Below are 15,932 nucleotides of genomic sequence, written 5' to 3' on the forward strand. Positions count from 1 at the left end.
AACAGAATTACAATCATGCCTCAGACACTTTCTGGCTGTAGGACTGGGCAAGTCACTTCATTCGTCTACCTCAGTTTCCTCAACTCTTTTTTTTCCAACCCTTACCTTCCATCTTGGAGTCAATACTGTGTTATTGGCTCCAAGGCAGAAGAGTGGTAAGGGCTAGGTCAGGGGTCGGCAACCTTTTTGGCCGTGAGAGCCATAAATGCCACATTTTTAAAAATGTCATTTCGTGAGAGCCGTACAGTGCTCACAGTGCCGCTCCTGTAACAGTGCCTGAAAAAAAAATGGACTTTATGGCTCCTACAGAAAGAGCCCTATCCGGCCCTCAAAAGAGCCAGATATGGCTCGAGAGCCGTACGTTGCCAACCCCTGGGCTAGGCAATGGGGGTTAAGTGACTTACCCAGCTGGGAAGTGTCTGAGGTCAGATTTGAACCCAGGACCTCCCATATCTAGGCCTGGCTCTCAATCCACTGAGCTACCCAGCTACCCCCAGTTTCCCTAACTCTTAAGTGGTAATACTAATAGTATCTACGAACCAAGATTTTGGTGAGCATAAAATGAGGTTATATATTTAAAGTGCTTTGCAAACCCCAAATCATTATATAAATACTGGCTATTATTATTGCCATTTTATTATTTACCTATTCTTGGTCATGTTGGAGCCATGGTATTTGTTGGCTAAGACAGTAGTATGGCAGAATGGATAGAACTATGGAACCAAGAGAAGAAGCTTGGTCATTCTGAGGCTTCCCTCAAATAATGTATATTAAATGCTTCTAAACTTTAAAGAACTACATCAACATCAATTATTATTAGCAATTCCCTAGTTTTCCCACCATTGTGTTTTTGTCACTACTTTTTACAATATTACAAGCCCAGTCTTATCTCTAACATTGAAATTTCTTTGTGGAGATCATTTTTCTTTTGTTCCCATTCAACTAAGAATTTTCAGGTGGGAGAAATTGGGAAGGGATACTTCTAAAAGTAAAATTTGTTTCTGTCAAAGGAGAGCCAATTTCTCCTTGAACCCAGTAAAGTTTGTTTTTTATTTAATATTGTCCTAAATTAGTAATATTTTATATCATCATGGATGAAATAGCAGTATAAATTAAGAATTCTTCTAATCATGTAATTTTCTTGCATTGGGCCCCTTCCTCACATTGTTTCCTTTTCTTCTAATCATGAGCATATCCATTTTTTTTTTTAGAGATGGGTAGCATCCAGTAGTGTGCTGGAGCCAGCTCTTCCTGGGTTGGGAGATATGATTATTAAGATTTCATGGTGAATACTTATACTTCAGAAGTCTACAAACACTACAAATCAAGACTTGATTGATTGTTTTTTTGATTGTTGACTTAAATCAAGGAGAAAATGCTAATAATTCAGATTAAACTTAAATGTGGGTCATGTATACTTGGTAATTTTTTGGTTGTTAAGCCAGTTAAGTAGCGCACCACTGTTAACATCTGCATTAACTTGTTTCCCAGTGTTCACTAGCCAGAATCCATGCACCCAAACTTATCACAGTTTTCCAGGGGTTTGTTTGTTTGTTTGTTTGTTTGTTTTGAGTGACTCATCCAGAGCCCCTTCATGGCTGACTTAGAAATCCCTAAAATATGAAAAGTCAGAGTGACTAGAAATAGGTAAAACGTTGATAGAAGCAAAAAATGGCAGTGAGTAGCCTGAGGGCAGAGAAGAAGACAGAAAAAATAGCTTAAAAATAAGAGGATTTTTAAAAATGGTAGTCAGGAACTATTTGGTGACTCTATAGATATCCTTATCTATTGCAGCAAGGCCAGGCCCCATCAGCCTCTATTCCAGTGTAGATTTAGTCTTCATTGCAGTCAATCCAAGAGGGTATCATTCATTTCAGTGCTTAACACAATGTCTGCTACATGAATTGAATAAAAATGGATTAAATTAAAGCTATTTTAGCATTTGCAGAAGTCCACTTCATCTCCTGGACAATTCTTACAGCAAACAATAGTTTGTTCACTCTTGGATGATATTAAATAAACAAAAGAAGCCCTCTGCCATTGGTGGGCAGCTAAGTGGTGCAGTAGATAGAATGCTGGGTTTGGAATCAGGGAGACACATCTCCATGAACTCAAATATGGACTCAAACACTTAGTAGTGTTGTGATCTTGGGCAAGTTATTTAACAAGCCTGTTTACCTCAGTTTCCTTATTTCTAAAATGAACTGGAGAAGGAAATGGGAAACCACTATAGTATCTTTGCCAAGAAAACCTCAACTTGGGTCATGAAGAGGTGGGCACAACTGAAACGACTGAACAATAACCTGTAACTGGCTCTTGGACATTAGGGAGCATGAGTATGTCTGGCATAGAGGTGAATTGTGCAGAGACATGAGCTATCTTCTAATTAATTCTAATTCATAAGATCATAGCTCATAAATCTAGGGCTAGATGGAACCTCAGGGGTATCTATAGCAAGTGTCTCATTTTACAGGTGAGGAAACTGAGGCGAGTGGAAACAAGCGAATTCCCTTATATGACAAAGCAGTAGATCCAGGATTTGAACCCAGACTGACTCCAGAGCTGGTGCTTCTTTCTTTTGTTTCACATACTGGTTACCTATGTTCTATGATGTACAAGTAGTTTTCTTTCTTAGGCATCATTTTGAATTTTGGATATTTTGAATTGTGTTTATAGGCTTCATAAGGAAAAATATGGCCACTTAGAAGTTGCTATTATGAGTTATTCTGTTATGAGTTTGAGGTACTTATTAATATTGTTAATAATAATCTATCTGCAAATAATTATACACATTTTGTTTTTTCTTAAGGTAGATGTTCCCATTTTCTGCAATAATTTAGAACAGATTATAAAGGGATCAGAAAATAATGAATCAATGAAATAATGACCCGTTTAATTTTTCAGTATTTTTCTCACTGGATTTTGAAAAGGTGAGTAATGAACACATGTGACAAATGTGGAAAAAATTTTATGGAAAACAGTCTTAAATTAGTTTTCAAATGTGAAAATCAGTACAGTATAGTATGGTACCCTGCCCCTTCATGGCATAGAGAGCAAATGTGTGTTTTATATTTAAAATCAGAAATGGGTTTTCTAAACATTAAACTGTTTGTCTCTAGCAAACATCTGTATCATTGTGAGAAAGAGATTGGCTACATTTCTATGAGAATTTCATTGAGAATATTTCATCTATAATGGTGGTGACATTTCAGATTATGGGTGGAGTTTAAGAAAAAGCCTTTTTGCCTGAGCCAACATTAGTTAAATGTCTGGAACGTGATCATCTGTAGAAATGAGATCATGCAGCTTTCCAACTGCATGGAAAGCTATTTATTTCCCCTTCAGGCCCTGGTGTCTAGAGAATGATCTGAATTCATGGGCTTCATGTTTTCTCCTTTGTTTTGCCGCAGTACTTGTTTTACTTCTGAATCTGGGAATAGAAACAAACAGAAACCACCTTCAACCTGTGAACTCATCGGGTTAGCTGGGGAGGCCAAGTCTGCCCTAGGAAATATGCAGATGTCAACTTGTAGAGAGTAAGCGGTTTGAAGCCAGTGACCATTCCTTCTATGTCTTTCTACAGGCCCAGTACAGTGCCTGGTGTATTGTAGTAATTGCTTAATTAGTTTTTGTTGAATTAAACCGAATTTTTTTGAACTTTTATTGGAACTGACTAGATGACTGAGTCCTCAAAGGGGCCATTTCTTGCCACCCGAATAGACTTTTGCATCTGCAAGGAGGATGCCATTAGCATATTCTTTTCTTTTTAAGAAAAGAATTTTTTTTTCTTCCTAAATTAACCCACTGCTGGAAATTATAGTTTCTGAAACTTCTCGAAGTGAGGGATTGCTAGAAGTGAAACCTATCACTGCCTGGGAGAAATGGGAAACAAACAGGCAGTGCTGATAAAGATGGCATCAGCCTCTTGGCATGAAAGAGTCAATACTAAAAAACATTTAGAGAAATTTTTACTTCAAGTGAGAAAGTGAAGACAGGCTTTCCCAACAGACAGTAAGACCTGAGAAATAAAAAAAAAATTTCTCAGAGTATTTTTTTCACCCTCAGGGGTTCAAGACTCAATAGGATTGAGTTTCTTGGATTTATTTCAAGCCAAAAGCATGCTTTAAGTACCTACCACATGCCAGGCATTGTATAGGCATTCATTGGGTATACAGAGACGAAAATCAAATAGTATTTGCCTTCAAGAAGCTTCATTCCATTGGGGCACAACTATGTAAGATGAGTATCATACAAAATGTATAGCATAAGTATGATTAAAAAAAAAGGGTAAACAAATTAAATATTAAGAAATGTCTATTTTTGGCAATGTGTGCTAACAATTGGATGGATCACATGAGAGGCATAACTGAAATGACATAGTTCAAGGGCAGAGGCAGTATGGTCTGGGAAGAGACAGGCATGGCACAGTGAAAAGAAGCCAGAGTTGAGAATCAGATCTGCCTTGGCATCCCTGGCTCAATCACCTTCTTTCTCTGTCATTCTCAGGTTAATCACTCTAAGCCTCAATTTCTTTACTGGTAAAATGGATAGGGATAAGCACTTGAGCTGTAATTTCAAATATTTCGGGAACTGCTACTAAGGAAATCCATCTACCATGGCAAGTCAGCATCTTCTCGGAAACTGAACATTTGCTAAAGCGATCAAGAACACTGGGAGCTTGCCTAGGAGCACACAACCAAGATGGGTCAGAGGAAGGTTTCCCTGGCTCTGAGATTCTCTCTCTCTATCTACTGCTCCACACTGGCCATTATAACATCAGTGAGAATACCAATAAGAAGAAACAAAATGACTTATCTTACAGGTTGTTGCAAGATTCAAATAAGAGAATGGTCTTAAATAATTTATAAATATCAAATGCTATGTAAACATGCATTATATTTATTTTCTCCTTAGTGCGTGGGCCATTAAGTCTAGGAGTTTGTTGGTATGTTTAATGATCAACTCTCTGAGGGAAACACACACACACACACACACACACACCACATTAAAAATGTTTAACCTACATTATCAATGTTTTTTCCATCACTTTCTTAAGTCAAGACTGCAATCAAATAAGTCATGTTATTTGAAGCATATGTCAATTTTGGAGATGTAAGTACTCTCACTGAAATTTTAGCTCTTAGTTCTGATGAGCAGGGTTTAGCTGGCTCTTAAAGGCCCCTGATTTAGGCTTGCATATCACCTATAATCACCCTGCACATAAGATAGCAGGGAAGTGACTCTAGGCTCAGTGTTCAAGTCCTGCTTTGGTAGACTTATCCAATCATCAGAAAGGATTGTTCCCCTCACGAACACGTTGAGTATGTACTACTAGACACTGGAAGTCATGAGTTGGTCAGTAATACATTTCATAGGTGCCCAGCACCTTACTTAGCTTTTCAGGCTTATAGACCAAGCCAGATGGGATTAGAGAACCCAGGTACATGCTGTTCCAACCAAAGATGGTGGCAGAACCGTGGCAGAGACTTTTGTTAGGTTTTATGGAATCCAGTGACCTCTGCTGAGAACATGGGCACCTGCATCTACTGTGCTAAGAGCCTCAAAGTGTATTTGATGAGTTACCCTTTAGAAAAACTGATTTCTCTATTCTATTCCCAGATTCCATTTTCCTGGATGGAAAAGTGGCTGCTTTTAAGGAACTCATTTTAAAGCTAGCAGTAAAAATTTAATCCACTGACTTTGAAGGCAAGAAGACAAGCCTTTTATGTAACTTCAGTTTATGTCCTGCCCCTCAGGGAAGGTCATACGCTTAGGACATATTGTCAAGCTTGGGGGGAACCAAATATTTTTAGGGAAAAAATAACAGTTCTAGCAAAAACCTCCCAACTGGTTGTTTCCCCTAAATTTTCTTGATTTCTGGATTTTTCCAAGAATATTCATACCGATCTTTATGTCCTGAACATGACCTACTGAATAAGTGGAATTTCCAGTAAAATACAGGGTTATGTGGCAAAGCTCGTATTACTGATGGACACATTTACAACTCAGCTTGAAATGACCCTGATGAAAGTTTTACTCCTGCCATAAGGTTAATATTTGATGACTGTGGTGAGGAATTTACCAATTCAGCAATTCCCACAGAGAAATAACATCAGAAGTCCTGCTGAAGCAAGTTTGAAATGCTTTCTCTAAGTTGCTCCAAAAGGACTTGATATTTTCACATATATTTTTGGGGGGTCCTTGCAGCCTTAATCAGTTGGGATTCAGATTTTGTCGTGGCATGCAGAGGAATTCATTTATCTCTTCAGTCTCACAACAAGCTTTTTTTTTTCCTTTAGGAAATTTATTTTTAGATTTTATTTTGACATCAACTTAATTTCCAAAGATATTCTATTCTCCCCCTTCAAGAATAAGAAAGAAAGACTAAGGCACACAGCGACAGAGAGAAAAGTATTTCAACATAACTCATGGACACATCATTTGAGCATGACAGAATATACATGGATCACACTCATAGTATTCCACTTCTTTGAAGAAGGAGCATTTTCTGAATGCTACTTCCTAGCCACGTTGAATCATTATAATCACATAGCATGCAAAGACTTTGTTTTGTTCAGGTTTTGTGAATGTTGGTTTTCTTTATATTTATATCTCAATTAGCCTTTTAAATGCATCACTTATACTGGGGATGTTGGACAAAAACAAAATTATCTTTACCTTCAAGAAGCTTGCAAACTTTTGGGAAGAAAAGACTTATGCATATTGAAATCAATACCAAATGTATGCAATAGAAGCAGTGTGGTATACTGGAAAGAGCACTGAACTTGGAGTCAGGGGACCTTATTTTAAATCCTGATTCTTTCATTTGCTGCTAGCTGTGTGACTCTACCACAAGTCACTTACCATTTTTGAGATGTAGTTTTCTTTTCTTGAAAATGAAGGTGTTGGATTGGATAACTTCTAAGGTTTCTTATAGCTCTAAATCTGAAAAAAATATTTTTAAAAGTACTTTTTGGGGGAAGGTTAGGGGATTAATAAGTAGGCAGAATCCACCCACTTAGGAAAAGTGTTTTAAAAGTGACAGAATCTACTTTCTTTTTAAAAAAATTCTTACCTTCTGTCTAAGACAATATCTATATTAAGTATCTGTACCAAGGCAGAAGAGCAGTAATGGCTAGGCAGTTAGAGTTAGGTGACTTGTCTAGGGTCACACAGCTAGGAAGTGTCAGGTCAAATTTGAACCCAGGACCTCCTATCTCCGTGTCTGGTTCTCTTTCCACTGAGCTACATAGCAGCTTCTCATAATCTATTTTTGATGACTTTTTCATGGACCTACATAATGTGTTCCATTTTAACATGCTGATGCCATCAATAATTTCTACAAAGATTGTAATAGGCTAAGACTTATAGTGAAGAGGTCATACAATTTGGAAAATCTATCCATCCTTCCATCCATCTTTCCATCCATCCATCCGTCCGTCTATCTGTCTATCTATGTCTGTCTGTCTGTCTATTTTCCTGTCTAGTTATACATACATATATATATATATACATGCAAATAACTATATATAGTTATTTGCATGTTGTCTCTCCCCTTAGACTTTGAACTTCTCAAAAGCTGGGACTGATTTTGCCTTTCTTTGTTGGCCTAGAGCTTAGCACAGTGACTGGCATATAGTAGGAGCTTACATGCTTATTGATTTGACTGGCATGTTGTTGGCTTCTCTGCCATGACTCTCAGTGGGCAGAACTTATCCAATCAGCCTATTATGTGGGGGTAATCTTTGTAAAAAGAATGTTCTTTCACTCGGTCTTGGATTTATCCCTTGACTTTGACCATTTATCAGATTAGAAAGACTTTATGGTCAAAATATGAGCCAGTTCTTTTCATGATATTGTAAAGCCTGGACTCCACCCTTTTCTCACTTCATTCATTGCCGACCTATAAGTTGCCACCTCAAAGGAGTATCTCTTTCTTTGAAAATGACATTACAGAAATGAAATACCTCTCAATACAGAGCTTGCAAAGAGTGAAAGAACAGAGAATTTTCACATACTATAAATAAGAATCAGAATTCACCAATGTGGTTTACTGCACTGCAGGTCTGATCATGTCATTCATTAAATTCCAGCCATTCCTTATTACTTCTAGGATCAGATATAAGCTTCTTGCTTTTGCATTTAAAATTCATCTCCTACTGTACTAGATGGGCCAGTCCTACCTGCTTGCTTTCTATTCCCAAATAAGATACTCTTTGCATTAATGGAGATCATTCCTGGTCACCTCAGAACTAATGTTACCTTTTATATGCCTTGTATATGTATTGTTGAAATGTACATTTTATTGTGCCCCATCCCTATCATCTGAATTATAGTATAAGCTCTTTGAGAGCAATCATCCTATTTCTGTGCCTATATCTCTAGTACTTAGCATAAAGTAAGCAAATGAAAAATTATTGATTGATTAGCCTTAAACCATGTAACTGACCTTTTTTGCCTCAGTTTACACAATTGGTTCCCCTGTTAAAAAAAAGAAAACCAAAAAATAACCCTTACCTTCTGTCTTAGAATCAGTACTGTGTATTGGTTCTAACACAGAAGAGTGGTAAGAGCCAAGCAATGGGAATTAAGTGACTTGCCCAGGGTCACACAGCTAGAAAGTGTTTGAGGCCAGATATGAACCCAGGTCCTCCCATTTCTATGCCTGGCTCTCAATCCACTGAGCCACCTACTCATGTGGATACTTTGACAACATTTCAAGACAAGATCATTCCTTAAGTCTATTAATAACATTTGACGTTCTCAATAATCAAATTATGTACTTTTCAAGCAATTACATTTCTTTTTGTGTCACTATTTCAAGGCAAACATAATTTTTCACAAGTGTTATTAGTCTAAGTAAACATGCATGAATAGATTTTATTTTTTAAGTTTTTAATGCACTTAGACTATATATATTGAAATCTGCCTCAAGCACTTAATAGCTCTGTGACATTGGGTAAGCTTAGTGTCTTCCAGCCTCAGTTTCCCCTTTATGTCTGTGAAGGAAAGTTCAGAACCCTTCTCTAAGTCTTTTAGTGGCTTGGGAATAGAAATATAGTCTTCAAGTCATTCCTTCTCTCATTCCTGCTATATATTGGGCCTCCAATTTTTTTCTTTTTTTCACATATGTGCCATTATTGGGAGAAGGGAAAATACTTCAGTGTACTTATGCCCATCATTTTCTTTTCCATTGCCCTTTGCTTCATCTGCTATTTTGATTTGCCTGAGGGCTTCGATGTAGAACAAAAAATCAATCAAAAGGTATTAAATTTATAGGAAGACTAGCTGAGTTCAAGTCCAGGCTTGGGCTCTTCTGACCTATGTGATCTTGAGCAAAGGGATTACCCTCTTTGAACCTCAGTTTTCTCAGCTGCAAAATGGAGGGGTCAGATTAGATTGCCTTTGAAGTGCTCATAGCTTTTCTCTATGATCCTATCATATCATATTGTATGTGGGAGAGTGGCAGGGAGATAAGCATTCATTAAGTACTGTAATGCAGGATTGCAGCAATAGTTTTTTTTTGTTTGTTTTTGTTTTTGTTTTGCTTTTGCAAATTCAACTGTACAGCCCTGGCAGTTAGAAGTTTTAGAATGTTCACAAAAAGACAGTTGGAGCCTGATTCTATAAATAGTGCTGAAGCTCCAACTGAAGGGCTTTTGCCTTTTGGCTTCTGCATTGGCCTATGGATGGTCTTTGGGGCATTTGTACCTAGCTTGATTTCTCTGGACCTCTCCCTGATATCTCCATTCACACCCCCATTATTTCCCCTGAATTTCCCCATTGGGCCCTGGGAGAAAGGGTGGTTTTGGTGGTTGGACATTGTGGGTTTGGCTTCTGTACACAAGTAGGACATCCTTAAAACAAGCCACCCCTTATTTAGTGATTTGATAAATACTTTTACTTCAGGACAGTGAAATCTTCCTGACTGGGAGAGCAGGCCTCTCTCAGTCTGATCCTCTCCTATGACCCTTCCCCCAGCCTCAGCTTTCTCCCTAGCAACAGTTAGAGAACTCTAAAACCTCCTTCCCTCTGATTATCCCAGACATAAATAAATCCCCTTTGTTACCTATACAAAGCCTCTGGTGAATCATCGTATTAAAGTTTAAGACAAGGGTTGAAGAGGGGAGAATTTCTTTCCTTTTATTTCTTGAGGGAAACCTAGGCATCCATTTTGGGCAGGAAGTACCCTGCCAAGACTTCCTGGAGACATCAATTTCACTGGCAGGGAGGAGCCTTTAACTCCTCCTTCAAGGGACTTTAGAAATTAACAAGAGAAATCCCCAACCTTGATCTAAACATTTCTGACTGACCTAATTCTCTTGTACCATAGAGATATCTTCCCTGTCTGAAGAACCCAGCCTATTTCCTCCCAGTACCCTCTGACTCTAGCCTCAGTGTCTTGGACTGTTTGAACATCCTCTCCTATACTCCCATTCATTCCCTTACCTTCCTATTATACAACCCATTCATCCCTTCATTACTCACCTAACCCCTTTACTCCTCCCTATACCAAATTGCCTATTTATTCCATAACAGTACCTGCTATGTATCAGGCAGGCACTGTGTCGAGTGCTTTACAAATATGATCTCATCTCTTCCTTATAGCAACCCTCTTAGGGTAGATGTTGCTATTAACTCCATTTTATAGTTGAAACTGAGGCAGACAGAAGTTAAGAGATTTGCCCAGGGTCAAACAGCTAGTAAGTATCTGAGATTCGATTTGAACTTAAGTCTTGTCTTTTATCACCATCTGCTGTGCCAGCTAGCTTCCACAATCTATTTTATACTGTATTATATATGATGATAATTTTGTATATCCATATAACATTATAATATTATGTAGATATTATTGTTTTAACATGTTATATATTGCAAAGTTTTAGGTTTTAATCATTCTATATAATAGGCAGCAATATATCAATCTCTTATTACATTATAGAATAACACGTCATGAATTGTTTAATGTCACTATTTCTATAATCCTAGTTTACATTACGTACCTCTTGTTAGCAAGCTCTGTATTGTGCTATCAGGCCATTACTATGAAAGAAAGAAGGCAGTTTGGCTTAATGGCCAGAGTCAAAAGATAGGAATTTAAGTCCCAGCTCCATTCTCTGCTTGGAGCTATATGAACCTAGGAAAATCAGCTAGCATTTCTAGGTTTTTCTGAAACTGAGAAATGAGGCTAAGGATACTGCTCATATTACCTAACAGAGCTCTTGTGAGGGTCAAATGAAACACATTTGTAACATTATTACATAACTGAACATTACACAAGTGTCAGTCATTCATTTATTCATTTAAGAAGCATCTATTAAGCACATATGTGTCAGGGACTGTGTTAGTCACTGAGGCCACAGAAAACAAAACAAAGAACAGGCCCTGATCTCAGGGATCTTGTATTCCAATCAAAGGAATAAGTGATGCAAATATGTGCAGTAATAAACAAATAAACTTATTACCAGAGAGAAGTGCATTAACAATGAGGAGTCAGGGGAAGAAAGATCAGAGAAATGGTCTCACAAAGGACAAGGCACTTACAGCTGAACCTTGAAGGAAATTAGGGATACTGAGAGATAGAAGTGAGCAGGGAGGGCATTCCAGCCTTGGGGGAATAGCATGCTCCAAAAGCCAAAGGTTGGAATATGGCATGTTTATAACAGTTTTTCTGAAAAGGTTTGTCTGAATTCTTTACCAGAAAGCCTGGTAAACACCTCATGTACAGAGAGCAACCAGCCATTTTCACTCCAGTGACATTGCAGTTTGCTATGACCTTTTCAACATTCTCTCCCTTCCACTCTTCTACTACAAACCCCAAGCAGCTTCCATTTCTGAAATGACTAATTGATGTTCCTGGTCCTCTCACCTGACACACTCTTTCATCTGCAGACCCACTCTGAGGAGAGGCCCTTCCAGTGTGAGGAATGCAAAGCTTTGTTCCGGACCCCCTTCTCTTTGCAGAGACACCTGCTAATACATAACAGTAAGTGCCAATTCAGGCAGTTGGTTAGAGGGCAAAAGGGCAAAGAAAGGGTTACCATACTCCTCAAGCTCATGCTGACTTAGTCAAGCCATCTCAGGAGAAGCCTCATGGAAGCCCTTCAACCCATAGAGAATTGTTGACTGAGTTAAATTTTGTGAAGGCTCTATCTTCATAAAAGAAATGTGAAGTTTGGGACCTATTTATATCCTAGCTTTCTTTACACACACACACACACACACACACACACACACACACACACACACACACACACACATGACTTTGGCTTCAGTTTCTCCTCTGTACAATAAAATGGTTGGAATACATAGTCTCTAACATCTATACTCCTAACTTCTAAAAAGGGGAAATTCAGAATCAAATTCAAGACCTTTGTTTCTATGTTCTAATGATTTCCAAGTAAACTTGATTTCTTCCTAAGTTTTATGCCAAAGTCCTGTTTAAATTTTCCACTACAATGGATTTTGGGGCTCAAGGAGTGGTCTCTGAATTTACTGAAAAATGTTCCAAAACACAGTTCTTTGCCATGACTGGAACACTGAAAGGAATCGCTCTGAACTATCAGAAAAGACTTGTGGTCTTATGGAACTTGGGTATCATATAGTCTAACACTCATTAGTCCACTTTTTTAATCCGGGAGGAAACAGATACCAAGGTGAATTGTGGCATCTAAATTCAAACTATGAATTGATGACAGAAATGAACTGAGAGTCTAAGGTTCTTGCCTTCCGGGGCAATAGTCTTTCCACTAAACTGCACTCTCTCAGATTTCTTGCTTATTTGGAACGGACATGCATTCAATTCTTAAAAAGTGCATAACATAAATCCTGGAGTCTTAGGAACATGGAATCTCTCAAATATAAAAGGCAACTGGACTCATTAGATGACTCTAACTGTGAACAAGTATTTCTTTAAATTGAACACATCCTCTTTCTATGACTCTTCTCATTATTGTTAATTTTGTCCGCTGAGGACAAGAATTATTATCCTACTCTTCCTTTCACATGATGACCCATCAAAGTCAGTTCATTCTTCTCTTCTGCAAGTTAGATGCCATCAGTTCCTTCACCTGATCTTTGTTTGGCAAGTCCTCTCAACCATACATTTCTATCTTTCAGTGTCCTTCCTAAACTATAGTGCCCATATCTATGCATCACATGCCAGGAGTGAGCAGGATAGAATCCATCATCTAATTATCATTTCTTTCATTCAAAATATTATGCTTTTATTAATGTCACCTGAGGTCACTTTTTTTTATTTACCAGTTGACTTATGTTGGAACTTGTTATTATTGTTGTTTGTCCTTCATTTTTAAAGAGTACCAATGGCATGATAATGATGATGTTTCAACTTGAGCATGATTGGATTTAAATGGAGCAGTGTTGTGCAGAGTCAATGGCCTCATTTTCTCTGCTGGAGTCATTGAAGTCCAATGGCAGGATAAAAATCAGGATGACTGGTGATGGCCTAGGATGCAGTGGAAGACCTTATAGTCTTTGATGACTGACCAAAATCTAAAATGCCTGTTTTAGCCACTTTTATGGCCACTTGGATGAATTGTTCTCATCCACCCATTCTGCCTGGGAAAGTCTTCACATACTTGGGGGGCAGATATTCCCCCTAAATTACTGAGGATTTTGAGGCCTGTCAGTACCCTTATTCTGGTTTAGCCTGTCCAAGATGGTTTTACCAAGGTGTGACTGCTACCTATGATACAGCTTCTGTTGGGGCTCACAACCCTCTCAGATCCCTCATTTTTTTTCTTAAGCACTATTGACTGGGAATGTCTTTTACTCATATATTTTATTATACAAACCTAATATAAGACTTTACATTGGTCCTTATTAAATTTCATCTCATATTTTGCTCTTCATTCTGGTGTCTCAAGGTCATTTTAGATACAAGGCTGGGGCCTTGTATACCCCAGTTTTGGATGCTATTTCCATTTTTAGTCAAGACCACCCCCTTCCATCCAATGAAATATTTGAATCTCTTTTCAGGAGTTCAGTTCCTTCCAAAGTTGGGGAGCAGTTTTTGTTCAATGAAAAAAAGCAGGATTAAAAAATATATGTTATATATATAAATATATATTGGAGAACTGTTCCAACAAATCTAAACTCAGAGTTTTTTCTTCCTTTTTTTCTTCCCTTCTTCTTTATTAGGTTATATAATGGCTACAATTTTTTAAGAACATCAATTTTGTGAACCTAGAGACTTAAGGAAAAAAATCATAATTATGCTGGATTTTAGAAAAGTGACTTTTACTTTTTTTTCAGAGATTGAAAAATCTAAGCTCTTCTTCACTATGTTTGTCCTTAACTTTGGAATCATGGCATGAATGCTTGTGTGTTTTCTTTCTTTTACCTTAACATGCTATATATGACATGAAGTTGTATCTTTCTAGACTAGTTCACATTTTACTATTCTATAGAAGTTGAAATATTGAGAGGATTTTTTTAAGGCAAAAAGACTCATGGATTCAGATAATATATTTAAAAGAAAGATGCATCTTGGAGGAATTCCTTTAGTTGTGAATATTAAAGCTTGATAACAAAAGGGCCAAATTGTTATGACTTCTATAAATGCTACATAATGATATTAAGCTTCTTCCCACTGAGAAAAAGGGTGCTACATCTCTTAAATGCTTTTGGTGCCTAGCTTAGATCCAGGTTTCTTAGTTCTGAAGGTATTGTTATGCATCATGCAACTGATTCCCAATCTTCTATACAAGACAAGTTAAGAAATAGAATTGTTGTTTTGTAACTTTGTTACTTCAATAGTATTTTGTTATTTTTTAAAACAAACTTTTGTAAGATTATTGCTTGTTTTTAGAATAGGATTTAGACAAATCAGTTCTACTAATAACAGTAAATTCATGTGACTAAATATTGACCCAACAGTCTGGAAAGTTTCTCCTTGCACAATGTAACTTGATTTCTCATAGCAAAAGTGAATAAATAATTGGAAAGATCTAATGCTTTTCATTCCATTTATTAGCTTTTAGACAATGAGAGAAGCATGAGATTAAAGGTAACAAGTAATTGGATACTTGAGTCTACATGAATATCTCTATAAGTATAACTGATATTATTTGAATGAAATCACTTGTACTAAAAACATATTAATCAAATCTTTTTTAAATGAGCTTCCCAGTTGTTTAGCTAGTTTAAAAAGTGTCTATCAATCTTCATTTAAAATCACTAAAAGAAAAATGTGAAAGACACTATTGTATAGAAAACCCTCCATGAAGTTGAGTACTATCTCTGACATATCCATACCATGAATCTGAATGTTGGTCATTCAACATCTCTGTGACTGGGGACATGTTAAATATCTTGGTGCCTCAGGAAGAGCTTGAAAAACTAAACATTATAGAGAAGTTACCAATCTGAACCAATGAAGTAATATTTTCTACTAGTAATCCCCTACATTGATGAAACTGCAAATATGTCACTCCTCCAAAAAATAGTCATCAAGTAAGAGTAATAGTTTTAACAAAAATAATATAATAGAAGTTCATGGGAGAATAGAAATTTGTGACAGCCAACTTATCTTAATTCTTTGGGAAAACAAATAATATTAGAAAACCAAAATCAATATTTGTATAGAATATGAAGAATAGTTTATCAGAATGATTTCTGGAATTATGACAATTTTATTTCTTTCCAATCCCAAAACAAATAGCAAAGTAGTTTCCCCATAAAAAGAAAAAAAAAGTTAGGGGTGGAGAGAAGGTGAACTATAGAACCTCAGAGTTAGAAAGATTCTTAGGGGCATTTAGTTGGACTTGTAAGGTAGGGACAGCCCATCTATAAACTCTAGTCTGCATTTAAAACACACAACCCTCCTCTCTATCACAGTACTATATCCAGTGAGAGAAACCTGCTATATTCTGATTCTCCTATTGCTCTATTCTAAAGGTTAGAAAGTT

At 37.1% G+C, this 15,932-nt stretch overlaps 1 protein-coding gene across 2 annotated transcripts in view; it reads left to right on the top strand.

Annotated features, from left to right (window-relative positions):
• Positions 1-15,932, top strand: part of PRDM5 (PR/SET domain 5) — a 271,300-nt gene that overhangs the window by 186,928 nt on the left and 68,440 nt on the right. For both annotated transcript variants that reach the window (XM_044682300.1, XM_044682301.1), the window contains exon 10: positions 11,893-11,986. In XM_044682300.1, the coding sequence (XP_044538235.1) occupies positions 11,893-11,986 (94 nt within the window). The remainder of the gene's footprint in view (positions 1-11,892; positions 11,987-15,932) is intronic.

Source organism: Gracilinanus agilis, chromosome 6 (genome assembly GCF_016433145.1).
Source record: "Gracilinanus agilis isolate LMUSP501 chromosome 6, AgileGrace, whole genome shotgun sequence".
NCBI classification, from domain to species: domain Eukaryota; kingdom Metazoa; phylum Chordata; class Mammalia; order Didelphimorphia; family Didelphidae; genus Gracilinanus; species Gracilinanus agilis.